Genomic DNA, 24,686 nt, shown 5'->3' on the forward strand with positions numbered 1-24,686 from the left:
GTACCACAGCAAAGCACAGTAGAGGGGGTGTATGGGAGTATGCAGGGGCTAAAGAGAACTACCTACATTAGAAGGTCATCGAAGGAGGAGAGGGAGCCTGAAGGATGAGCGGGCACCAGGGGCATCCAGTGGGTGGTGTTTTCAGGAAGCGGACTTGGCACTGTGAGTGGCTGAGAGGAGAAGGGCTCACTGTATGGGAGGTTGCTGCCTTAGGCACCAAACCATGCAGGGGCCTCTGCCTAAAAGAATCCAGGGGAGGCCACTCAGTGTATATGTCCGGTAATGTATCGGTCATTTTAAAATTTCAGGCTTCTTTGTTAAAGAACGATGAGACTAAAGCCCTCACGCCAGCGTCTTTGCAGAAAGAGCTGAACAACCTGCTGAAATTCAATCCTGATTTTGCTGAGGCGGTGAGTCTTTCCTGAAGGCTTCGCTGAGTGGTTGTTTTTTTGTTTGCTTTTTAATGTTATTTGGTCATGCAAAAGAGGATTGGCCCATTCGCCTGGGTGCTTGGAGGAACTAGTGTTGTTGGCAAGGAAACACCTTGGCATCGGTTGCTGAGCCCTCTGGTTCTTGGCGGCTTTGTAGATGTATTGACGCTCTTCGTTTACCATCCGTCTCCTGCTGCTCAGTACAGACAGGAGATGAGCGAACAGGCCGATCGATCGATGTTTTGAAGTCTCTCTTTATTCTGTGGTAGATCTCCATCTTATTTACTTGTTAAAGGGGCAGGGTCATGTATCCTGCGCAATCCCGACATTCCAGATGGAGCTCATGGATCTGTTTCTGAACCTCCAACACTTTCTGTGGGCTGGTAGTTAGTGGTGGTGGTGGTTGTTAGGCGTCATTGAGTTGCTCTGACCCACGGTGGCTCTTGGACAGCAGAATATAACCGTCCTGTCATCCAGCCCTGGGCCATTGTCAAGTCCACTGTTCCTACCCTCCTAGGTGGAAAGGTTTTGAAGCCAAACAGTTGTGTTCCTCACCCCTCTCTGACAGTGCCGCCTCCAACAGCACATTTGCTTACAGCAGTTTATCTTTCTTTGTTTTAACCCCAAAGCTTGCTTCGTCGTGCCGACGTTTGACAGCTGAACCTTCCCACCTACAGGAGTAGGTGGACTTTGCTTCTTCGTCCCTTGGATGGTTGCATTAGGAAGAAAGTTTTTTTTCTATGAGTTCACACGAGAAAAAAAGTCAGATTAGAAGCTCATGAACTCAGCAAGCTAGCTAGTTTCACTGGGCTTTACGTTGAAAAATTAATGTCGTAATTTCTATATGGATTTTATTTTTAAAAACGAGACCTCAAAATATGCCCTAGTATCCTAAGTAGATTCCTGCCCCCTCAGGTATCACCCACAGGTGCGAATGTACCTGGGGCCGCAGTATGCACCTAAGAGAAAACTGCTCCATGTTCTAACCACTTCCCATGTTTCCTTGGAGACTGCCCCTAGAGGGACCTGAGCCAAGTCAGTGCATCTGGAACGTGTTCTCTTGCCTGTGTGGGGAGAAGCTGGTTAAGCTCTGACCGCCTTGTTGGGGTGGTGGGGGGTGGGGGGTGGTGGGGGTGCCTGTAGCTATTCCAACACCGGAGGAAGTAGACTGCTGAACCATGGACTCTCTCTTGTTTCAGCATTATCTCAGCTACCTAAACAATCTCCGGGTCCAAGACGTGTTCAGTTCTACGCACAGCCTCCTCCATTATTTTGACCGCCTGATTCTGACCGGAGCCGAGAGCAAAAGTAACGGGGAGGAGGGCTATGGCCGGAGCCTCCGCTACGCCGCGCTGAACCTGGCTGCCCTGCACTGCCGCTTTGGCCACTAGTAAGTCCATGGGCCTCTGCCCATCCCGACACTGGAGATGGCAACTCACAGAAGTCCTGGTGTATTTAGAAAGAAAGCAAGAAAAGAGAAGGGAGGGCGGGAAGGAGGAAAGCCGGAGATAAAACGAGAATAACTTTGAAAGGGGGAAGGCTTTTGCCCTGGGACAAAAAGTTCATGAAAACCTTCCACCTCAGTAGTCTGCCCACTGCCGTGACCCATCGCCGTCTTAGTGCATGTTCTCGGCCTTTCCTTCTATGAACAACGTGGGATTCAAAGGAAATTGGGTCATTAGGCCAGAGACTCCCAGAAGGATTTTGGGGAGGTCCCAGCGGGATGCAGAAGCTATTTTCAGTCATTGAAGAAGCCAGAGGGAAGCGGTGCCTCTACTGGTTGAGAAGACCGTGCGCCTCGCTGAAATCGTCTTTCACTTGTGGGTGGGATTCAGGCCGGGCAGTGAGGGAACTGTGTTTATTCCATTGTTCAGCTATGCTTGGGTTTGTAAGGAATAAAAATAGGTAAACAAATCAATTCTCACCTAATATAGAGAGCTAAAGGAGCCCTGGTGATGCAGCAGTTAAGCGCTCAGTGTTAACAGAAAGGTTGGTAGTTTGAAGCCACTAGCCTGATGTGCCAGAAAATCTGTCTTCTTGTAAAGATGACCGTCCCAAACGGTCCATGGGGCAGTCTGCCTCTGTCCTATAGGGTCGTTACCAGTTTGAATTGATTTGATAGCAGTGGACTTTGGATTTTAGAAAGAGCTGAGTAGATTAAAAACTTTGAGAATGTGGAGGTTATTTTGAATACAAATGATGTGAATAATGGGCAAAAGGTAAGAAATTATTCATTGAGAAAATCTCTGTTTACTGTGGAGTTGGTCCAGTTGAGAGAATTGTAGTCTGTGTTCAAGCATCTTATTTCCCTTTCTTACTTTGCTTTTATTGCTCTGGCCAGGACTTCCAGTGCAATGTGGTTCTCCTGTGTGTTAGTCCAGGCAGACTAAGAAACAAATCCAGAGACACTCACACGTGTAAGAGAGAACTTTATATCAAAGAGCAATTGTACATGAAGAAAACATCCCAGCCCAGTCCAGATCAAGTCCTAAGTCTGATATTACCCCATATGTCAGTACCACTCCATAAATTCCTCTTTAGACTCACGCAGCCATGTAAAAATGCTGAATGCAGGAAGATCACAGGCTGGTGGGTGGAAAGTCTTATGGAACCAGTGTTGGTGGAAGCATCTCAGCACTGGCGTGGGTCTCCGCGTGGCTCCACCTGTTCCAGGTCTCTGGCTGCATCAGTGTAGCGCCATGTGGCTTTCCAGCAGAAAGATGAAGCAGAGACAGTCTCTGGCCTCCAGGGTGTTATCTCCTCCGTGCCTCCAAATGAGGTCATCAAACTGTGACCTGATTGACAGGCTAGACTCCACTCCTTCAAACGTTGACAGGAGATGATGTAACTGCCACATCTTGATTTCATTCTCAGTCATTCTTCATGGAGATTAATGTTGGCAGCTGGTTTTACATATACTAGAGGATACCAAAACACACAACAGTTTTTGCGGCATTTTTCCAGAGCAGGAAACGAAATTTCACAGCTGCATGCTGTTCTCTTTAATCAGCCATCACATAAAAAGAGGTTCAAGCGAAACTGCTTTTACAAAAAATTCACTGTGACCAGAGAGAACCTTCTCAGGTGACGCCACTAGGTCCACTAACTCAGAGTGAGTTGCTCTATGTCTGCCTAGCAGGAAAAATGCATACTATGAAAGCTCTGCCCAAGGGAGCTTTTTCCATTGGGAGAGGGGGGTACCCCCTCATATATCCCTATTTATGTTGAGGAATTTCCTTTCTATTCCTATTTTACTGAGCACTTTTGTCAGGAGTGAAGGGTGCACTGGGAGTGGTTCATCCAGCCTGGGATGGTCCCAGAAACAGTCATGGAGGCACAGCCGAGCTCTACCCGACTTCCACTGTACAGCTGACCTCCTGGCTGCGCCGGGAGGGGGAGCGCGCGTGCTTGTGGTTGTCAGTCGGATGTTAACGTTCTGTCTGTCCTCAGTCAGCAGGCAGAGCTCGCCCTGCAGGAGGCCATCAGGATTGCCCAGGAGTCCAATGACCACGTGTGTCTGCAGCACTGCCTGGTGAGGCCTCCCTCAGTCTGGGGCTGTTGCTCAGAGGTTGCCTCGGTGTCGAGAAGCCCCGTTTGTTTCGGGCTCCTGTTCCCGGGTCCCGGGCAGCAAAGGAGACTAGTGTGGCGAACGTGGGAATTTAGGATGAACCGTCCCAGTTTTTAAAAAAATATTTTCTCAACTCATGGTATCTCTTCTGCTGGGGGACATGGCCTGACTCCACATTTTCCTGCAGCATTTAACAAGGACATTCACAAAAAGCTGTGTGCTGTGAGGGCCAGACGGTATTCTCCAGAAGCATAATCACCCAGCACACACAGAACATGGGATTTGGGGACAATCATGTGAGAACCTTGTTCTGAAAGAAGCTCTGGTGGGGCAGTGGGTTAGGAGTTGGGCTGCTCCCTGAAAAGGTCGGCAGTTCGAACCACCAGCTGCTCTGAGTAAGAAAAATGAGGCAATGAGCTGATGTAAAGATTATAAGCTTTAACATCCTGGGAGACAGGACTGCTCTGTCCTGTAAGGTTCCTTTGAGTTAGAATTGACTGTGCATCAGTGACCCGGGTAGACCTTGACACTGTTTTTTCTGGGGAACACTTGTCCCACATCGCCATCAGAGGTGGGAAAGGCCAGTGGCTTATCTATTCTTGTCCAAGGGTGTTTCTGTGTTTGACAGGTCTCCGTTAGGTTCCTAATGCTTGACAGAGTATTCTAGGGGATTTATTTCTTCCCTGGTAAATTCTGAATCCTTCCTCTTGAGCGCACTGCCCTCTCAGAGGCTTGCCCATGGTACATTTTCATGATCTCTCTCTCCAGAGCTGGCTGTATGTTCTGGGCCAGAAGAGATCAGACAGCTACGTTCTACTGGAACATTCCGTGAAGAAAGCCGTGCACTTTGGCTTACCGGTAAGGCACCTCCAGCTGTGGGATGGATGGGATAGCCACCCACCTGTGGGAAGAACCTGTGATGGGCTCAGAATGTCTGCTTCGGTGGCAGTGCCGCTCTTGCTCCCTTCGGGCGAGCTTCATGATTGGTCAGGTTGATAGGTTTCTCTCTGCTCCCTTTCGTGGAACAGCCAGAGAGCTTTGTTGAGCTACTTGATCAACACTCACTTAAGACATCTTCACTTACAACCAGTCTTAGGAAAGGCTTATTTGTAAGCCACAGGCTGGCAACCTCTGCCGGACCTATCTGGCCCCTGTCTGATTGATTACACGTGGCCCTCCAGCCAGAGCTTTTTCATGGCCGGGCCTGAGGGGAACAACAAAGATGATTATGTCACAGAGACTGACTGTGGCCCGCACAGCCTACTTTATTTACTCTCTGGCCCTTTGCAGGAGAAAGTTGGCTGATCCCTGTTTTCAGTAATACACAAAGCCAGGAAAGAGGTGTGCTGATACGCAGAGTGTCTCTCATGTGAATGAGAGGAAAGGACGACAGAACAGTCCTCTGACACGTGCATTGAGGCACAGTGACTAGACGCCTCGTTTCTAGCAGCAGTGCTTGTTAAAATCTAGATTTTTGTTTTGTAAGGAACTTTATTTTGTCTCAGAAATATCTGTTGCAAATGACCGGAGGCAGCAAGGCTTCTCAGGGCGTTTTATCTCCTGAAGTCTGGGACGAAGTCCAGGAACAGGACTGTGTGCAATACAGTCATGCGTGTGCTTTTGCGCCATGCGGGGAGGTCTCTGTAGGTGTCCAGGGGACTCATTTCTGGGAAACAAAACAGCACACGAAGTGTCTTCTGATGTCACCAGCCAGCAGTTATTGGAAATGGATTATAGCCCACCTACTGCCTTTGAGGCCCTCCAACACACAGCCACTCTGTGTAGGGTTTCTGAGGCTGTCAGTCTCTATAGGAGTAGACGGCCTGTCTTTTCTCCTGAAGTTTTAGTTGAAGAACAAGCTCTCATCTAGAGTACTGAACCCAGGGGTTAGTGAATGAGAGCCTGTGAGCCCAAGGTGGCCCGTTGTCTGGTCTTCTGACTCAGGTGGCACTGGGATGCAAGTGTAAGCGTACACACACACACACCGGGCTTGTGGCCTGCTCTGGCTTTCATAGATGCCATGTGTCTCCCCTAAAACATGGACTGAAAGAGACAGGTGGGTTTGAGCTCCCTGCTTACCCCTCAGTGCCACCAGACCCCTTTGGAAATAAATGGTGGGTTTCTATTTTATTTTTTAATGGTACATTTTTTGTTACAGATTTTGGCTAAGGCGCTTCCTTCCCCCTGTGAGTTTTCATCCTTGAAAATTGCATCAGGGATTAAGGAAAAATAACTCGTTAGTCATGAATGGTTCTTTTTGTTAGTTTGTTTAAATCTCTTACTATTGTATATGTCATGTCATGGTAGTCCTTGCAACAATTCTTTGTGGGCGGCTTGATGCCCATTTAACAGATGAGGACGCTAAGGCAGAGGTAAGAAGCCAAGTGACTGGCCCCAAGCCACACAGTGGCAGAGGCACAGGTCCAATCCAGATCCATCAACTCATCAGCCCATTCATGGGGGAACACATGGTGCAGGCCAGGCTGAAGACACTGTGTGTGTGTGTGTGTGAGTGTGTTTACATTTCAGTAACAGCAGGGTTGGAAGATTAGACAGCAGACCAACCTGGGCTTTTTAACCACCAGCCCAAACATACCAGAGTACAGCTGGTTATTCAAACGCAACTCGGGACCCAAAACCAAACTAGTGCAGTCAAGTCGATTCTGACTCAGTTGTAATTGGGAAGAGTCCTTTAATGTTAGGCAGTCCTTTCATGATCTCCCTCTGCTGTCCTCCACACATTTCTTTTCGTGTACACTGGAGCTTTGCTATTGGACTTGCTGAACACTAGGCAAACCCTGGCCCAATTTCAACTGGGGAGAAACTTCAAGCAGTACTGTGGCTTCATCCCCCTAGCCTGCATTTTCTGTCTTTTCAAATACTGCCGTCACTGTCCATGTGTTGAAATGTGAAAAATGCCTCATTTCCAGAAGAACTGCCCCTCACTGTGGCTTGTGGGTCTGCCCCTTAGTACTTGGCGTCCCTGGGAATACAGTCCCTGGTGCAGCAGAGAGCCTTTGCGGGGAAGACGGCCAACAAGCTGATGGACGCGCAGAAGGACTCGGACCTGCTGCACTGGAAGCACAGCCTGTCGGAGCTCATAGACATCAGCATCGCCCAGAAGACGGCCATCTGGAGGCTCTATGGCCGAAGGTGTGGCCAGGGGTCTTTGTAGAGAGACGTGGGATGTAGCAGTGTGAGTCTGTTAGAGATCAGACGTACGCGACTTTCCCTCTGTGGGTAGAAATAATGCCCGAAGAGGTTAAGGAAGGACTTCATAGTTCAGAAATGTTGGCATTTTGGTAGGATGTCATAAACCCCACTTCCCTGCATGCTCTTACTTACTTTTTGCAGCTGGTGGTCAGCTTTGTTTCAAGGTGACGCCACTGAGCAAGTCACACCCATAGTTCAAAGAGACAGCTGGGCCTCTAGTCCAGGCGCTGACTCCGAGGTCTGTACCCTGTTCTTCTAGAGCAGCGGGTCTCACCCTTTCACAGGGGTCGCCCGATTCATCACAGTAGCAAAATGACAGTGATGAAGTAGCAACGAAAACAACTTTCTGGTTGGGTGGTCACCACAACATGAGGAAGTGCATCAAAGGGTCATGGCATTAGGAAGTTTGAGAACCATGGTTCCAGAGAGCAGCAGGGGCTTCTGTTTCTGGGGGCACACAGGTGTGCATCCTCTGAACCCTGAATCTGGAGCCAAGCTGTCCCCTCAGGGGCATTCCCAGCCTCGTGCTTGCTGTCACATTCCGCTGCCCGTGGCTCAGAGAGAAACTTCCCCAGCAGTGTGTTAATTCCAGAGCCCTGTCCTTGTGTCCCTCCCAGCAGCCAGTCTATTACCCCGAATGCAGTCATGGAAGTTAGTGCCTTTGAGCTTCATCTGACTTTCTGGGCTCCTGTGGTCTGAGGCAGCTGCAGACACTGGCCACTGCACACACCCTGGTGGCTGGTGGTGCCAGCCCGGCCTTGGGTCTGAGCTGACCTGTGAAAATGTAGCAGATTCATGCCTGTGAACCCCTGCGGGTAAGGGAAACTCATGGTGTGCACTGGCACTCCCTGCCCTGCTGCAGGGGAGTTGGTGCTGGAAAGCAGTGTCCTGGGGAGTGGGGGTCAGGCGGGGGGGGGCTTTCATTTCCTCCCTGGGAGGGGCTGCCAGGGCTCCCTGACACCCGTGCCTCTGGTTCCCTCTCCTCCCCAGCACCATGGCCCTCCAGCAAGCCCAGATGCTGCTGAGCATGAACAGCCTAGAGTCCCTGAATGCCGGCGTCCAGCAGAACAATACTGAGTCCTTTGCGGTCGCACTCTGCCACCTCGCAGAGCTGCATGCGGAGCAGGTAGGCAGGTGGCTCGACCAGTGAGCTCCTGGCTAAGGAGTCTGTCCCATGGCTTCTCTGGGACTTGAGGAAAAGTGTGAGCTGCACCTTGATACGGGATGCATGCGGCCGAAGTGGAATTCCCACCTAAGGGTGTCTGCCAGGCTTGTTGAACTCCATTCCCTCCAGTGTCCAAGGGAATAAGAGAGTTGGCCTCTCCCACCTGAAGCCAGGCTTGGGCAACCCGCACTCTGCTATACCTGGGAGACCCCAGATAGCACGTGTTTTACACGGAAGGTTGATGGCAGCCGGCCTCGAGCAAGCCTGGAGGGCATCACTTTCCCCACAGTACCTGCTCACTCTGTGCCTCTGTGCCCCATTTTGCTCATTCACACAAAATGTTAAACTTTGTCATCATGCTGTCCATACTTAGTAGACTACAGTAGCATGTCAGCGGTGTTTTATATGCACTGTGAAAGCCCCAAGCATGTGTGGCTCACTTTATTGTGACACTCCTGTAGTGAACAATGAGCCCGCAGTGTCTGTGAAGTCTGCCTGTGACAGAGTGTGTGTGCTCCTGTGTGCAGAGAGCATAGTAGGCAGGGTGCTGAACTGACCTAGCGGGTGCATTTGCTGTGTGCCAAGCTGGGATTGTCCATGTACTGTCTAACTGGATTGTTACAGTAGCCCATGAGGTCAGCTTTATTATGATTCCTATTTCACAGAGCAAGAAACAGCCCCCAGGAGGAAAATACTCTGCCTCCAACCATCTCTGTCAGAGACAGTCCCCAACCCAAGTTTGGCTGACTCTGCAGAACTCACCGCTGTCTAATTGATTCCGATTCATAGTAACCCTAGTGAGAATTTCTGAGGCTAAATCTTTATGTGAATAGATAAACTCACCTTTTTCCTGAGGAGGGGCTGGTGGGCCTGAACCCTTAACTGAGCAGTTAGCAGTCCACCGCTTACTCTGACAGTGCCGCCAGGACTGCCGGACTCCATAGAAGGACAGTAGGAATTAGACATAATCTTGGCTCACAGCCCAAGTCATCTATGTGATGGTCTTGCGTGCCCGTTGCCTTGGTGTGGAGCAGGTCTTAGGGGAGCTTTAGATGCAGGTGGCCACAGGAGACTGGCTGGCTGGTCTGCTTCCAGTGAAACCCCTGCGGCTCACGTTTCTACTCCCGAGGTCCTACACCAAGAAACCACTGGACAAGGAGGCAAAGATGTATGCAGCCTAGAATTTATAGTGGTATTTTAAAAAATAGAAATAACCCAAATATTCCAAAGAAGATTGGAGTCACCATTATCTGTTCACAAACTGAAATGCTGTGCGCCCCTCACAAATGATGACAATATTGATTGACACTAGTACGATTCATTTATTGAGTGCCTGCCATGTAACACAAAGAGCCATGGTGGCAATGTGGGCTACGTGTTAGGCTGCTAACCGGAACCATGGTCGGTGGTTCTAACCCACCAGCTGCTCCATGGGAGAACCATGAGGCTGTCTGCTCTCTTACAGTCTCGGGTCCCCATTAAGGGTTGCTATGAGCTGGAATTGGCTAAGTGACAGTGGAGAACCATGCGGTGCGCAGTGTTATAGGCTATTAATAAGCAGAGTACACTTTACACTTAAACCTGGGGATGCAGTGGGCTAGCCACTGGCTTCTACTAGAAAGGTTGACAGTTCAAACCCATCAGCCACTCCACAGGAGGGAGAAAGGTGTGGCAGTCTGCTTATGGAATGGTTCTCTTCTGCCCTGTAGGGTCACTATGAGTTTGAATTGGCAGTGTGTGTGTGTGCGTGCGTGTGCGCGCGCACGTGCCTTTTTGTCAATCTTTATAGTTTTTATAGGGAGATGCAGAAAAATGTCCCAACAACTGAGAGGAAACGTTAGCTAATGACAGTGTATCTTTGGTGAGAATTAAAGTAACTTGTCTTTCCTTGTCGTGGACATGTATTTTGTAAGTTTTTTTCCAAAGTAAACATGTATTAACATAGGTCGTTGCACCAGAGCCCAACAAGCACAGCCCTTTGCAGTTTCATAGTCCTTTGCAGGTTGTCACCCCCCTCTTGTCACCCCCCACTCAGTGGGTGAGTTATCTTTATCCTTGATCTGCTTGCAGTGGTTTCAGATGGCCTCTTTCTACTTTAGGGTTGTTTCGCTGCCGCTGCTGAAGTGTTAAAACACTTGAAGGACCGATTCCCACCCAACAGTCAGCATGCCCAGGTAACTGGCCCTGAGTGTACAAAGGAGATTTGTGCTATATTGTTATCAGCTGAGGTATTTCACAGCCCTCCTTTGTTTCTTGTGACTCCTTTCCCCATAGGGATGGGGGTGGGAGGTGGGGTGGAGCGGGGGGGGGGGGGGGGGGGGTGAGGATGGGGTGGGGTGGTGGTGTAAGACTTTGCGGGAGCTGAGTTCATTTAAGAAATCTTAGCAACCTTGTAGGGTAGACTGATGCTAAGGGGAAGGCAATCCCAACGCGAGGGAGATTAAGGAAATGAATGGCAGGAGAGGAAGGCACTGGGGGGTCTGTGAGAGTAGAAGCCAGCAGAGGCCAAGGACGTTGATCCACAATTGTGCAATAATGGTGATCTACAAGTAGATCCATAGATAGACACACGGGCTGCATGAGTGTAGGAGGGAGAGGGGGAGAATATCTGTAAGTTTGACAGGGAATTTGCACATGGTATGTCTGTTGTTTCAGACATATCCATGAATGGGCAGTTATGAAAACTTACAGATCACAATCTCCTTGAGAGAACAAGGTGCCAGGCCTGAGGGTTTAGGACCTTAATCTCTGGGGACACCGAGGTCAATGGGCATAGCGTATTTCACAAAGACAGTGCTCTGTATCCTAATTTGCTAAGTAGTGCCCAGAGTCTTAAAGTTCAAGAGCAGCCATCTAAGGGACAACGATTGGTCTCTCTCTGTCTGGAGGAAAGAAGAGTGACAAAAATTGAAAGACATTCAGAAACACTTAGTCCAATTAGGCTAAGAAGACCATTCAAGCCTCAGTCTCCACAATTGTGAGACTCGAGGAACTAGAGGTGCCCAATGCCCACAACCAGCTGATCACCATAGAAGGACCTGCTTAGAGTGGGCGCTCAAGATCCTCAGAGACCAGACTGACTGGTTGGTAGAGCCAAGTGGAGACTGTGGCCCTTCCCCTTCAGCTCTGGCACCGATCTCCCTCTGTGTTAGAGAATCTGCCATTTGAGGTCACGGGGGCAACGTCTACCCTAGGACAAGGGTTGGGCAAGGCGGAGGAACGGAAACAGGAAAGAGTGAGGACGAGGGTAAGCGATGCTGCGTTGAGGGGATTGCACTGGAGAGCTGAATCAGAATGCGCACACATGGTTGAATGGCAAACCGAGCTCTGTAAACTTAAAGACAGACAACGGGAAAAAGTTACAATTCTTTTATTTTTTTAAAGTTTCATATTTTGTTTCATGTTATTGATTGCAATTCCCCACAGTGAAACAGGGTTTCCTGTTTGCAGTTTTCCTTCGTTATCAATTCTCCTGAACATTGTCCTTTTGGTTTCAGATGTTTTTAAGGAATGCATACCTCCCGGATGTTTTGATTCTCCTTATAGACCTTTCTCTTGTTTGACTGAAAATTGAGATAGAGGGTTGAGTTCATTTCCAGAACTAAAGAATGACTAAGGGCCCTAGTCTTTGGGGGTGAGGGGGTGGGGTGTTTGGTGTCTCATCATTAATTTTGGTCTCTTTTTATTATTTCAAGTTTTGTTCCACATTTTCCCCCATCCTATCCGGGACCTTCCGATGTGATCCTTGCCAGAGCTGTTGGTAGAGGCAGTCCGGTGCCATCTAGTTCTTCTGGTCTCAGGATCGTGGGGACGAATGTTTGTGTGGCCCAGCAGCCCCTTGGGTTAATTCTCACCTGGTTTTATTTTTCAAGTCTTTTCCTCTGGACACGGAGACACTAGTTGTACCTTAAGGGCAGCTGCTCTTGAGCTTTGAAAGCCTCAGTCACTCCTCTTGTTTGCCTGCTTGCAAAAGAGTAAGGGAAGGGGGTTTGTGAAGGACACTGACACCCCATCTTATCTGCAGCAAATGTAGCAGTATGTTGTTACTTCATGGACTCGGTGCTTGAGACACATCTGTGTGTGATTTTATTCTCGTGCTTTTTCACATAACTAATTAGAAACAAGACATTTCCCCTCTCTAAATCTAATAAGAATATGAGTCAGTTCTAAATACATTTTCTCCGCAAATCAAAATACCTTTAAATAGTAAGTGACTAGTAAGTAATTTTGTTTTCCATCTTAGTTATGGATGCTCTGTGATCAGAAGATCCAGTTCGACAGAGCAATGAATGATGGCAAATACCACCTTGCTGACTCACTCGTTGCTGGAATTACAGCTCTCAATAGCATTGAGGGTGTTTACAGGTAAGCTTCCTGGGCAACTCAGTCCCAGACGGAAGTGGCTTTTCCATGGAGCACTGCCATGAGTGGGGCATCATAGGTTACTAATTTCCTGTCGCTAGAGAGGACTTTTTTCTCTTCATTATTAATGTACTGCAGAAATCAGAAAAACATCAGTAACATGAAAACTACCAGTATCACCCAGAAATCATCACTAACATTCTGCAGCCTGTAATTCCAGGACTTTAAAAACTTTTATTGCATGCACACATGTGCACATGCATACACACATTGCTTGCGCACAGATTCATATATGGGTCTATATTTTTCTTTTAACACAAATTATATTGGCTCAGTCCTTACCTGTGGGAGGATTGCCGTTCATTGAGGAAATCCAGATTCTAACCCCGAGATAAGGGGCCCTGGTGGGGTAGACACTGGGCTGCTCACCGTAAGGTCACCGGTTCAAATCAAAGGCAAGGCCGTCAGCTCCCACAAAGATGTACAGAAACCCTACGGGGGGTTGCTGTGCGTCTGCATCTTCTCACTGGCCGAGGGGTGGGGTTTCTGAATTGGTGGGCAGAGGTTAGGCACTCGGCTGCTAAGTGAAAGGTGCGTGGTTTACTCATCCAGTGGCTGCAGGAGAAAGACCTGCCTGCAGCCTCGACCAGGTCATGTGGCAGTTGTGCAGTGTCACATGGAGTCATTCGAGTCAAAATCCATGGACCCCGAAAGACTACCACCCCCCAGAAACTGACGATAGTTGTAGCACCTAGCCCCGGGTCTGCTTTGGGTTACAGAAAAGCCGTGGTGCTGCAAGCTCAGAACCAGATGTCGGAGGCACACAGGCTCTTGCAGAAGCTGCTGCTCCACTGTCAGAAGATGAAGAACACGGAGATGGTGATCAGGTGAGAGGGCGCCCCTGCCTCGCCCGTTGTAGTGCGGGTGTGCAGGGGTGTGTGTGTGGGTGTGCGTGCGTGTGTGTGTGAGAAACGTGAACCTGTACCCTCATCTCACCCTTGTCTCCCTTTGTGGCCAGCGTCCTGCTCTCGGTGGCCGAGCTGTACTGGCGATCCTCATCCCCTGCCATTGCACTGCCCGTGCTCCTGCAGGCTCTGGCCCTCTCCAAGGAGTACCGGCTGCAGTACTTGGCCTCCGAAACAGTGCTGAACTTGGCTTTTGCTCAGGTAAGCCCAGCTCTACTTCTACCCTACCCCCCACTACTACTCTTTGGTTTGGAGCAGTAGAAGAGTGAGCCCCCTGGGTGAGGCTGAGGCCCAGACATGCTCTGCAGGAAGTCTGTGAAGCGGTGATCTTGGGAGAGGGTGACACTGCCTGGTGGCACTTGCGTCCTGACTTGTGTGCCTAACTAGGGGACCTCGTCCTCAGGGAGCGGACGGGCACTCCACCAGTGGTTAGCTGGCTCAGAATGGGACCTGCTTTAACAAGGGCTGGAGATGGAAATGAGGAGTGCCATGTGTTCATGGGAAGACTTTGGAAAGCAAACTTCATGAGATCAGACAGCCTCATCTTTCTCCTGCAGAGCAAGCTGGTGGGTTCAAACCACTGACCTTTTGGTTAACATCCCAGTGATGAACCTACTGTGCCACGAGGGCTCCTCCTGCTACCCCGAGTGGGATCTAATTGTCATAAAGGAAGGGCCTGCAATTGTGGTGCCTCAAAGAACCTGGCACACAGTGGGCTTTCAATGCACATTTATGGAGGGAATGAATGCCTTTTGAACTTCATGGAGGAATTTACTAACTGAGGCAGAGGTATCCCAGACTGCCTTTGCATTGAATATACTTGAAGAGGTTTTAAAACTATGCGTTTACTCACCCCATCTGCCTTGACCTGCTGCTTAGGCTCTCTAGAGGTACACGAGACCTAAGAATAGGCTTCCTCCACCAATTTCCCAGTGATTTTAGATTTTTAAAAATTGAAGTGAAAAAATATACTAGAATATTCACCATTTTAACCATTTGAAAGTATCAGTCCAGTATAATTCCAAATTTTTTTCCCCACAATTTAATGTGCCCTAGGCATGAAACAGCTTTGGCCACAATCTAGGCATCAAGCTAGGATGAACAAAGGCCTGCCAGTCTGCTCTGTCCCTGACTGATATAAGAGCACCACCACCAATCAGGTGTCTCTTTGCCCATAGCCATGGGATCAATTCCAAATTTTTTAAACTAATACTTTATTCTGTTTTCAGTGAAGGTTCCCATGGAAGCTTAAGTTCCCCTTCAGTGGTTTTGTACACAGACTGTTCCCTGATCCTGATTACACTCTTCATGATTGTGGGCATTGGTGTATTCCTGGACTGGTTCTCCGGTTTCTTTTAGTCTTGTTTCTCTGCCCCCTTAGACCTTTGCTTTCACGTCATTTCTGCCCATCTGATCTCACAGAGGTGGTTTTCTCCAGCACCACAGTACACCTGCCTGGTGTTCATTGTTCTGTGAGTCAAGCTGCTATTTAGCTACCAGGTGACCTCAGGTTTGAAGACTGTCTCAGGTCAGTAGGTTAGGAGTCTTCTAGCCTCCATTAGTCCAGTAGATCTTCTTTTTAGGGAACCTAAGGGTCTGTTCCACATTTTTCAACCCTTTGATGAGGGTCCTTCTATTGTGCCCCTGATGAGAGCAGTCGGTCAGTACAATATAAAGTGTACAATTCATAATGTTGGGCTATCATCACTACTAATTCCAGAATATTTTTGTAGGACCTTTTATTGTATTAAAATTTTTTTACAAAATATTGCTATTATGAAATAGGTGAGCATAGTTTCCCATTCAAAATACACATAATTTATATACATTCTGATTCAATGTAACCATTGTAATCCCCTTAAAATACCACCCATTATTTATCCCACTTCCTCCCATGCATTTCATGTTTCCATTTTCCCTTCTCCCTTAACCCTCTGAACTTTGTCCTTGAATAAATCCTGCCCTTTTCATTTTAAATGGGTCACTAGAGGACATATCTTTGGGAGTTCCACCAGTTTCTCCTGTCCAGTAATTAAGCCTGGTCTTTTTTATTTTTTTTAACATTTTATTAGGGACTCATACAACTCTTATCACAATCTATACATATACGTAAATCAATTGTATAAAGCACATCTGTACATTCTTTGCCCTAATCATTTTCTTTTTTTTTCCTAATCATTTTCAAAGCATTTGCTCTCCACTTAAGCCCTTTGCATCAAGTCCTCTTTTTTCCCCTCCCTCCCCGCTCCTCGCTCCCTCATGAGCCCTTGGTAATTTATAAATTATTATTTTGTCATATCTTGCCCTGTCCCATGTCTCCCTTTACCCCCTTTTCTGTTATCCGTCCCCCAGGGAGGAGGTCACATGTAGATCCTTGTAATCGGTTCCCCCTTTCCAACCCACTCACCCTCTACCCTCCCAGTGTCGCCCCTCACACCCCTGGTCCTGAAGGTGTCATCCACCCTGTATTCCCTGTGCCTCCAGCTCCCATATGCACCAGTGTACAAAAACCTGGTCTCGTTTACGAGTTGGAGTTCTGCTCCATCATTTCCCCCCACTCCATCCAGGACCTTCTCCTGTGATCCCTTTCAGAGCAGTTGGTGGTGGTAGCTGGGTACCGTCTAGTTCACTGGACTAATTGTTTCCGTATGTCTTTCAGTTTGTATCAGTCTTCTTTCCTCTGGGTGGGAAGAGGCCGTAGTTACCATAGATGCTGCTCAAAAACTTTTCAGACCCTGGACACTGCTTATACAAATAGAATGTAGCACATTGTCCTGGTGAACAATCGAACAATTATGCCAGCTGGCCAGTGGTGTTAACCCTGTCCACTGCATGCTCCACCACATTCATACATAAACTTGCAGCAAAAAACACACATATAAAAATGTTCTCTCCCAGGTTTCGGTACCGAAAAACAAATTCTCTGCCAAACCTATCTATATTCATGGGTATTCTCCATTCTCACACCGTTAGTTTTTAGCCTGCATGCCTATGTAAGGATCTACTTGTAGATCCCACTGTTGCAGGATTGTCTATCTAACAGTATTTGCCTCTGTAGCCCTTACTTCTTACAAATCTCTCAGTGTTGATTGCAGAATGCTTTCTTATGTGCTAAACAAATCGCCTGAACAGTTACTCCTTCCCCCTCTGACCATTCTGGACGTTTCATACAAGTGGAAGGATCTAACTTGGTGCCTCTTGTGCCTGTCTTTTTCACACAACAATGTTTCCAGGATTTATCCACGTGGTAGCATGTGTCAGAACTTCATTCATTGTTATGATGGGATAAGATTCCCTTGTATATATAAGCAATACATCACACCAGTTGATAGACATCTGGGTCGTTTCTTTTTGGGGGTAATTATGCTTCTGTGAATTTTTGTGTCGAGTGCTTTATTTTGTTCAGAAATGTTTTCTGCACTGTTGGGGTCATACCGAGAAGTGGAATGCTGGGGTCGTGTGGTAGCTTTAGGTTCAACTTTCCGAGGAGCCTCCTGCTTTCCAAGGAGTCACCACCACTTGACTTCCCCACCAGCAGTGGCCCAGGGCTTCCATTCCTCCTCAGCACTGACACTTGTTCATATAAGAGCCCTGGTGCTGTAGTATGTACGAGTTGGGCTGCTAAGCCCAAGGTCAGCAATTCGAAACCACCAGCATTCTGTCCGAGAAAGATGTGGCAGTCAGCTTCTACAAAGATGCCAGCTTTGGAAAGGGTGTAGAGCAGTTCTGCCCCGCCCCCTCCGGTCAGTGTGAGTCGGAATTCACACAACAGCCATGGGTTTGGGGTAGATGTAAACAGGTATTTGATTGTTCTCCAAAGAACACAGGCAAAAGGCACATGAAAAGATGTTCAATGTTATTAATCACTAGGGAAATGCACATGAAAACAAGAATGATTGGTATTTCTCTAGTGACTAAGGAGAAACCTTGGTGGCATTGTGGTTGGTGTGTTGGGCTGCTAATCAGAAGGTGGAAGAAACATGAGGCTCTCTGTTCCTGTAAAGATGTACAGCCGCAAAAAAGAAGATTTACAGCCTCATAAACCCAAAGGGGCAGTCTGCTCTGACCTATAGTGTCCCTATGAGTCAGAATCAACTCAATGGCAGTGGATTTGTTTTGACTGTAATTTCTAATGACATTGAGCCTCTTTCCATGGGCTTTTTTTTTTTTCTCCATGGGCTTTTAGGTTATTTGTCTGTCTCCCTTGGGGAAATGGCCCTTTACCCAATTTTATATTGTTTTCTTTCTTTTTTTGTCTTTTGTTGTTGAGTATAATAGTTCTTTATGTATTTTGGGTATTAAATCCTTATCAGATATATGATTTGCAACTATTTTCTCCCTCCATTTTTTTGGTTGTAATTTTACTGCTTTTTTAGAGTCTTTGTTTAAACCTTAATTTTTATAAGATCTGATTTCTTCATTTTTATCCCTATGGCTGCTTGTACTTTTGGTGTAATTTTAGACAAATCATTCGTAATCCAGAGCATGAAGATTTCTACCTATGACACCTCCTAAGATTGTTTTAGCTTTTACATTTAGGTCTTGGAACCATTTTGACTTAATTTTGTGTATGGTGTGAGGCAGGGATCCAAGTTTATTCTTTTGCATGTGGATGGATATTCAGGGGTCCCAGTACCATGTCTGGAAGACAGCATAGAGGTAGAATATATATATATATGCCATATATACTTGTGTAGAAGCCGAGTTTTTCAGAACATTTTTTATGTAGGTTTTATGGTAAAATTAGGTGCCTTGACTGATGTTCGGGTTGGCTTATACTTGAGTATATATGGTATGTATATTTTAAATTCATTCTGCTACGTTTTTCCTTTCATTAATCCAATTATATTCGAGGAAGTTGGTGATGCAGAAGGATTTCTGCCATTTTGCTTTTGCCATCTGTTTTCAGTAGGTTTTATCTTTGTTTCCCTCCATTACTACCTTCTTTTGGGTTCAATAGGCATTTTTTAGCGTACCACTTTAATTCACTTGTCATTTCTTTTACTATATACTGTGCTTGCTGCCTCCACCCACTGCCTACTACCTACCTGCAGAAGGAGCCCTGGTGGTGTAGCACCAGGTCAGCAGTTTGATCCCACAAGGCAACCACTGGAGAGAAGGATGAGGCATTCAGCTCCCATAAAGACTGACAGCCTCGGAAACCCCAGGGAGCAGCTCTCTGCCCTATAGGGCTATGAGCCATAATCAACATGATGACAAATGTTTGTTTGTTTGTTTTAGAAAGACATCTGAATTATTTTCTTAGCGGTTGTCCTTCCCCTAGTGATTCCCATACTAGACTCTTGGGACTCACTCATCTCAAAGATATCTATGCTGAATCTTGTCGTAAAGACAGAATCCTTTCCATAGTGAGCATGACCACTTCCCTCCATAGGCGTCCTGTTCCTGTTGCCGCACATCATGCTTGGTGACACGGTGCAGGCTGTAACAGGGTACATGTCAGCGAGAAAATCAACCAGAGATGCCCCTCAGAGGAGACCAGCCGGAGTCGGATTCCTTGCCAGTTAGGGGCAGCGGGTGCGGGCCGCGTGGCTGTGTACGCTGTTTCTCTTCCAGCTCATCCTCGGAATCCCTGAGCAAGCCTTGAGTCTCCTCCATATGGCCATTGAGCCCATCCTGGCCGACGGGGCTGTCCTGGACAAAGGCCGTGCCATGTTCCTGGTAGCCAAGTGCCAGGTGGCTTCCGCCGCTTCCTATGACCCACCAAAGAAAGCAGAAGGTAGGCAATCATACACACTTCATTTGGAAAGGCCCTTCTAGAAAACCAAACAAGAAGAAGGAAAGAAGACCTTACGTTCAGGACAGTATTTAAGTCCTGAATTCTTCACACACACCTATTAAAATTCCAGGCAGTGTTTAAGATGGTGTGTGGGGGCATGCCTGGAACAGGCACAGAGCTCGTGTAGGGTCTTGCAACCCTGTAGAGCAAGGTTCCTGGTTAGGAAGCAGGCAGATTTCTAAAGGCCTGTTTAAAAATTTGGCCCAAGTGTGTCAGTTTTCCTTCCCAGAGTGGGACAGAAAAATGTCAAGTGCAAATTCGACAAAACTAGGTGGCCTGCATGAAGCCTGGTCATCAGACATTGCCTTAAATGAGTATGGTCTTTCCCTGCTCCGTTAGCTCTGGAGGCGGCCATTGAGAACCTCACAGAAGCCAAGAGCTACTTCACCAAGGTCGACTGCAAAGAGCAGATCAGAGATGTCGTTTACTACCAGGCCCGGCTCTACCAGGCCCTAGGGAAGACCCAGGAGAGGAACCGCTGCGCCATGCTCTTCAGGCAGCTACACCAGGAGCTGCCCTCTCACGGGGTGCCCCTGATCAACCACCGCTAACGGGGCCTCGCCACCAGCACCAGCGACTGTGGACTTGTTCTGCCTTGCTCCCTGCACAGGCTATGTCTGTAATGTGCCGACCCTCTTGTGAATAAACTGCTTTTCCTGTGGTTTTATTTTGTTGCTAGAATGAACATACTTGTTTGTCTCTCCTTTTCTCTCTTCTTGGATCAGCTTTTTGTTCCTGAACAGATCTTTGGTTAGCCAGTTAGCACAAGTGTCAGAAATTATGTGAGCTGGGCAGAGTTTCCAGAAAGGCTGCTCAGGCTGAGTCACCTGAGCTCAGGCTCGCGCCGTGTGGTAGGATGCTTGCCTCCAGGCTTCAGCGCAGGCTTTGGGGAGGCTCAGATGCTCCTCGTGAACAACTAGATCAGTACTTGGTTGGGCCTTCGAGTGTGAACAAGCATGGGCTCAGCCGGTGAGTTGGAAAAGATCTTCATGGTGGTTTTCAAACCAGTGACCCAAAGCAGGTTTCAGTGCTTTCTGGGTGTTGACTTTTGTACAACTTTTGCAAAGGCATGTTTTTATTTTTGTGTGTGTAATTGTGTACACAAGGATCAGGGATACTGAGGAGTCTCTGGGTGGGTGGGGAATGGTTAAGCACACAGCTATACACAGCTATTAACTGAGCAGCTGACGGTGTGAACCCACCCTGAGGGGACCTGCAGGAAAGGCCTGGTGATCTACTTTGATGAGCCCACAGAGCCGAGCTATGTTGGACTCCACAATATCTGGTTTGGTTTTACTTTTTTGGATGACAACGGAAGTCTAAGCATTCATCATAAATAAGGTGATTACAATTTAAGGAAGAGCCAGAGGCTCAAAGACACACTGTTCACAATTTACAGGTCTCTCCCCTGTCAAGAAGCAGAAGCCAGCTATTTCTCTGTTCCAGAATTTATCCTAACTTCGTGTGTTTACAGAGAAGTGCCTGTGTTTAGAGTATAAGAATCACATCTGTAGCAAGGCAGCCCTGATACAGCAACAGGGAACCAACCACATTGTGCTGCTTCTGTCATCTGACCTTTCTCTCTGAATTTCCAACCTTGAATTGGGGTCACTGTGTCTCCAGGCCCCTTTGAGATAGTATGTCACAACTCCCCCATTAGGATGTGTTTTCTGGGCCAAGACGGCCGCTTGGAAAACAACAGGCACGGTGCCAAGATAAGAGAAGTGCATTGGCATGTTGGTGCTTACAGAGATTGTGTTACCCTCTGAACAAAGGTTATACTTTGTAGTAAAAATGAAATACTACCCAAAGCTATATGCCCAATGCAATTGACTCAATTCCAACACATAGCGACCCTATAGATCAGTGTAGAGCTGCTCCTTAGGGTTTTTGAGACTGGATCTTTACAGGAGCGGACAACTTCATTTTTATCCCACAGAGCAGCAGGTGGGTTTGAATTGCTAGCCTTAAGGTTAGCAGTCCCACACCCGTCCTATACCACCACCTGGGGTCCTTAAAGGCTATACAGTAAAAAGTGATTCCAATCCCCAGGAAGTAATTGCTAGTGTCCACTTCTTTCTTGTTCTGACAAATACATTCTCTTGCCTGATGTCATTTTGGATGCCATGTGTTTAACGTGAGATCCTCTCAAAGTGCCCTTAACTCTTCCTAGTCTGCTTCGGCATTAGGAATTCCAAGAAGTGGATCCTTAGGGACAACATAGACAGCAGACCGCCTCCACCCTCACCAGGACCAGCTGCAGGACTTGCTGGGCTGTGTGTCAAAGGAAATGTGAGGCCTCTGTTGAAAAATCATGGAGAATTTAAGATGACACAGAGGAGCCCTATACCAAGCCTGGATCCTGGGCCACTGCCCAGCTTGCCCACAGCCATGTGTGTCACCCAGGGACTTCCCCATTTTTCACAGGAGCAAACAGCCCCAGAAGTTGGGTTTCACCCAGCCCCTCAAGGTCAGGGTTCTTTGTGAGGTCTGAAAGGCCCCAGAGCTAGGCTCTTTCTCCCCCAAGCCTGCCTCTGTACTCACCAACATACAACTCGATGGGCCTGCCTGTCCAGAGGGCTTTCTGTACCCACCTAACATTTTTTCAGTGCCGCAAATGAACGCCCTGACGATTCTGGCGGCAGACTGAATTTGTTCCCTCCCGGAACGCTGTGCGTCAAGGGCGGCGTGCTTCCTCGCATCAAACTTCTCCTTTTATGATGTTATTTATGTTGGGCACTGTTTGAAGGAATGCCTTCCAGGGTCCTGTTCTCTCTCCCCCTTGTTGGCTTTCTGCGGTCCCGTTGAGTGGGAGAGATGGGGGTCACGAAAGCAAGTACATCAGGGTGATGGGTCTTGCTGCTTTTGTTTCTGCAAGGTTCAGGTGACAGACCATCCCAGAGAATGGAGCACAGCACCGTGCGTGCAGGAGCTGGCAGTGGTGGCCCAGTCAGGGAGAGTCTGAACGCCTTCTCAGCCCTCCCTTCACTCTTCAAGTGTTCTTTAAAAATAAGACTCAGATGTTTTGTTTGCTTATTTTCTTGGCAATCTGTGTTGTCAAGACAACAGGGGCTATTTGCTTAGAATAGGATTTTTTCCCCCTCTCTTTTTCTGGTATTTATGGGGGAGGAAACACAAAGGGCACCTCGAAGACTTAATTTGATATCTAAGAAGAACATGGTTTCCCTGAGTGGGACGGTTCCTGCCGCAGTGAAGGCAACATGATTTTTCGTCTCGATTCTGATGGTCTTTAATCAGGAAGACGCGCCGCTGCTGGGGGTGATAGCTCTGTGCTGGGTGTCTTCATAGTAGCATCACTTGAACGCCCACGTGGCAGGCCTGGCGCTAAGCTTTCACGCTAACAAAGCTAAGTGGGTTAAGTAAGCAGAAAGGCAGGTAAGCTAACAATTCGATCGCCTTTGAACCTCACACCGAGAGATTAAGTCAATTCACCCAGGGCCACTGAATTGGTAAATTGCGAAGCTGGGATTCAAACTAGGTCCGACTCCAGAACCACGGTGCTGAGGGTATATGAATGAAAGCTTTGGGTTGGGGTACCTACCCATGTGTTCCAGGAGGGGCAGCGGTTAAGTTCTCAGCTGTAAACAGAACCCACCTGCCACTGTGGGGAGAAAGATGTGCCAATCTGCCTCTGTAGAGTCCTGACAGCCCCGTGGGGCACAGTCAAAAGGGATGAGTCAAGTCAAGAAATGGGAAGATAGTGGCCGACCATCAGACACCTGTTCCAGTCCTTGCTTTAGATTAGAAAGGGAAGGTCCACGAGGGCCCAGATCATGGGAATCCTAGGAATAAATGAACCTTGGCTTTGTATGGGCACCGCTAACTTTTCTTACTGAACACCCGACCCCAAAGCCAAACCTCTTGCTGTCCAGTCGAGTCTGACCCCATCCTTAGGGCTCTCTTGGCTGTCACCTTTGTCAAAGCCAGTCACCAGGCCTTTCTTCTGTGGCACCCAAACTGTACAACATTCCTTAAGCTCCCTGCCCGTTTCCTTCCCTGTGGTCGGCAGGTCTGCCTTCAGTGTACCCTTGGACTTTTAAAACACGTTTCCATACTGGATATCCCTGAACAATCAATACTGCGTGGGGTTAAGAAACAGTGTGCATCTTACGCTTTCCTGCAACTTTCTCACTCACCCTTGTTTTGGGGATCTCCTCCAGCTCTCGCACACTCCTTTCCACTACTGTATGGGGGCCTGACCCAAGCCGTGTGACAACTAGACAATAAAGAAGTCCGGAAAAGAACGGGAGCTTTCGCATGATGGTGTTGCCAAGGAAGACTGAAAGTACCATGTACTACCAGAGGAAGTACAGCCAGAATGCTCCCTAGAAGCACTCGCTTTGGACATAGGACCAGGAGGGACAGTCCCTGGAGAAGGACGTCATCATGCTTGGTGAAGTAGTAGAGGGTTCAGAAAAAAAGAAGTCTCTCAATAAGATGAATTGACACAGCGGCTGCCACAAAAGCCTCAGACTTCACGATGAGAGGATGGCGCCAGCCTGAGCACTTTGTTCTCTTGCCCATGCGGGCTGCCACGCCCAACACCTAACAACAACATGCTGCTCCATCCAGTGACTAACGCCTTTGGGCCTTTTCAGTGTTTACTGTCACGAGTTTACGGGAGCTCAGTGACAAGCACAGCCAGGGCTTCTTACAGGACCTCTGTACTGTTTGATTGTCTCTGCAGAACCACGGGAGGAAATCCACCCAGTTGACAAGCGGCACTGGACCCTGGGCTTAGGCGCTGGAGTTCTCTCTTCGGCAGCTTGGCAGAGTGTAGGGTAATGGTCCACTGGGGTGGGGTGGGCCCAAGGGTTGTGGGCAGGGCGGCCCCTGTTCACTTGTATCCGACTCCACCCTTTTACTCAGGAGGGAGACTAGGGCAGAGTGAGCGAATCCTAAAGTCTTCAGGGGTGTGGGGGAGGCAGACCTTCATTAGAGCCAGTGTGGTTGGGTGTGTCCCGGTAGGGTGGGGTGGGTGAGGGGGCGGAAGGGGGTTCCCCGAATGAGTGGCTATCCTGGCTCTAGTCGAAGCCACGGCGGGGGTGAGTGGGTGGGTGGGGGAGGCAGCAGCCGAGTGTGAGCAGACCCCCCAACGGGACCCTGGACTCCCCCGCCCTGGCTCGAAGAACTTTCCGAGACGCGCGTCGCCCCCGCTGTG

At 48.3% G+C, this 24,686-nt stretch overlaps 1 protein-coding gene and 1 non-coding gene across 2 annotated transcripts in view; one reads left to right on the forward strand and one right to left on the reverse strand.

Annotated features, from left to right (window-relative positions):
- Positions 1–20,179, forward strand: part of ANAPC5 (anaphase promoting complex subunit 5) — a 32,853-nt gene extending 12,674 nt beyond the window's left edge. Inside the window, exons 6-17 of the mRNA XM_075533925.1 lie at positions 309–410; positions 1,631–1,821; positions 3,882–3,963; positions 4,768–4,857; positions 6,971–7,152; positions 8,203–8,338; positions 10,477–10,551; positions 12,621–12,742; positions 13,519–13,626; positions 13,758–13,905; positions 19,282–19,444; positions 19,844–20,179. Of these exons, the coding sequence (XP_075390040.1) occupies positions 309–410; positions 1,631–1,821; positions 3,882–3,963; positions 4,768–4,857; positions 6,971–7,152; positions 8,203–8,338; positions 10,477–10,551; positions 12,621–12,742; positions 13,519–13,626; positions 13,758–13,905; positions 19,282–19,444; positions 19,844–20,055 (1,611 nt within the window). The 3' untranslated portion in view covers positions 20,056–20,179. The remainder of the gene's footprint in view (positions 1–308; positions 411–1,630; positions 1,822–3,881; positions 3,964–4,767; positions 4,858–6,970; positions 7,153–8,202; positions 8,339–10,476; positions 10,552–12,620; positions 12,743–13,518; positions 13,627–13,757; positions 13,906–19,281; positions 19,445–19,843) is intronic.
- Positions 14,748–14,891, reverse strand: LOC142430117 (small nucleolar RNA SNORA48). Its single transcript, XR_012780588.1, has one exon. It is a non-coding gene; the product is annotated as a small nucleolar RNA SNORA48 (small nucleolar RNA).
- Positions 20,180–24,686: the final 4,507 nt, after the last annotated feature.

Source organism: Tenrec ecaudatus, chromosome 16 (genome assembly GCF_050624435.1).
Source record: "Tenrec ecaudatus isolate mTenEca1 chromosome 16, mTenEca1.hap1, whole genome shotgun sequence".
NCBI classification, from domain to species: domain Eukaryota; kingdom Metazoa; phylum Chordata; class Mammalia; order Afrosoricida; family Tenrecidae; genus Tenrec; species Tenrec ecaudatus.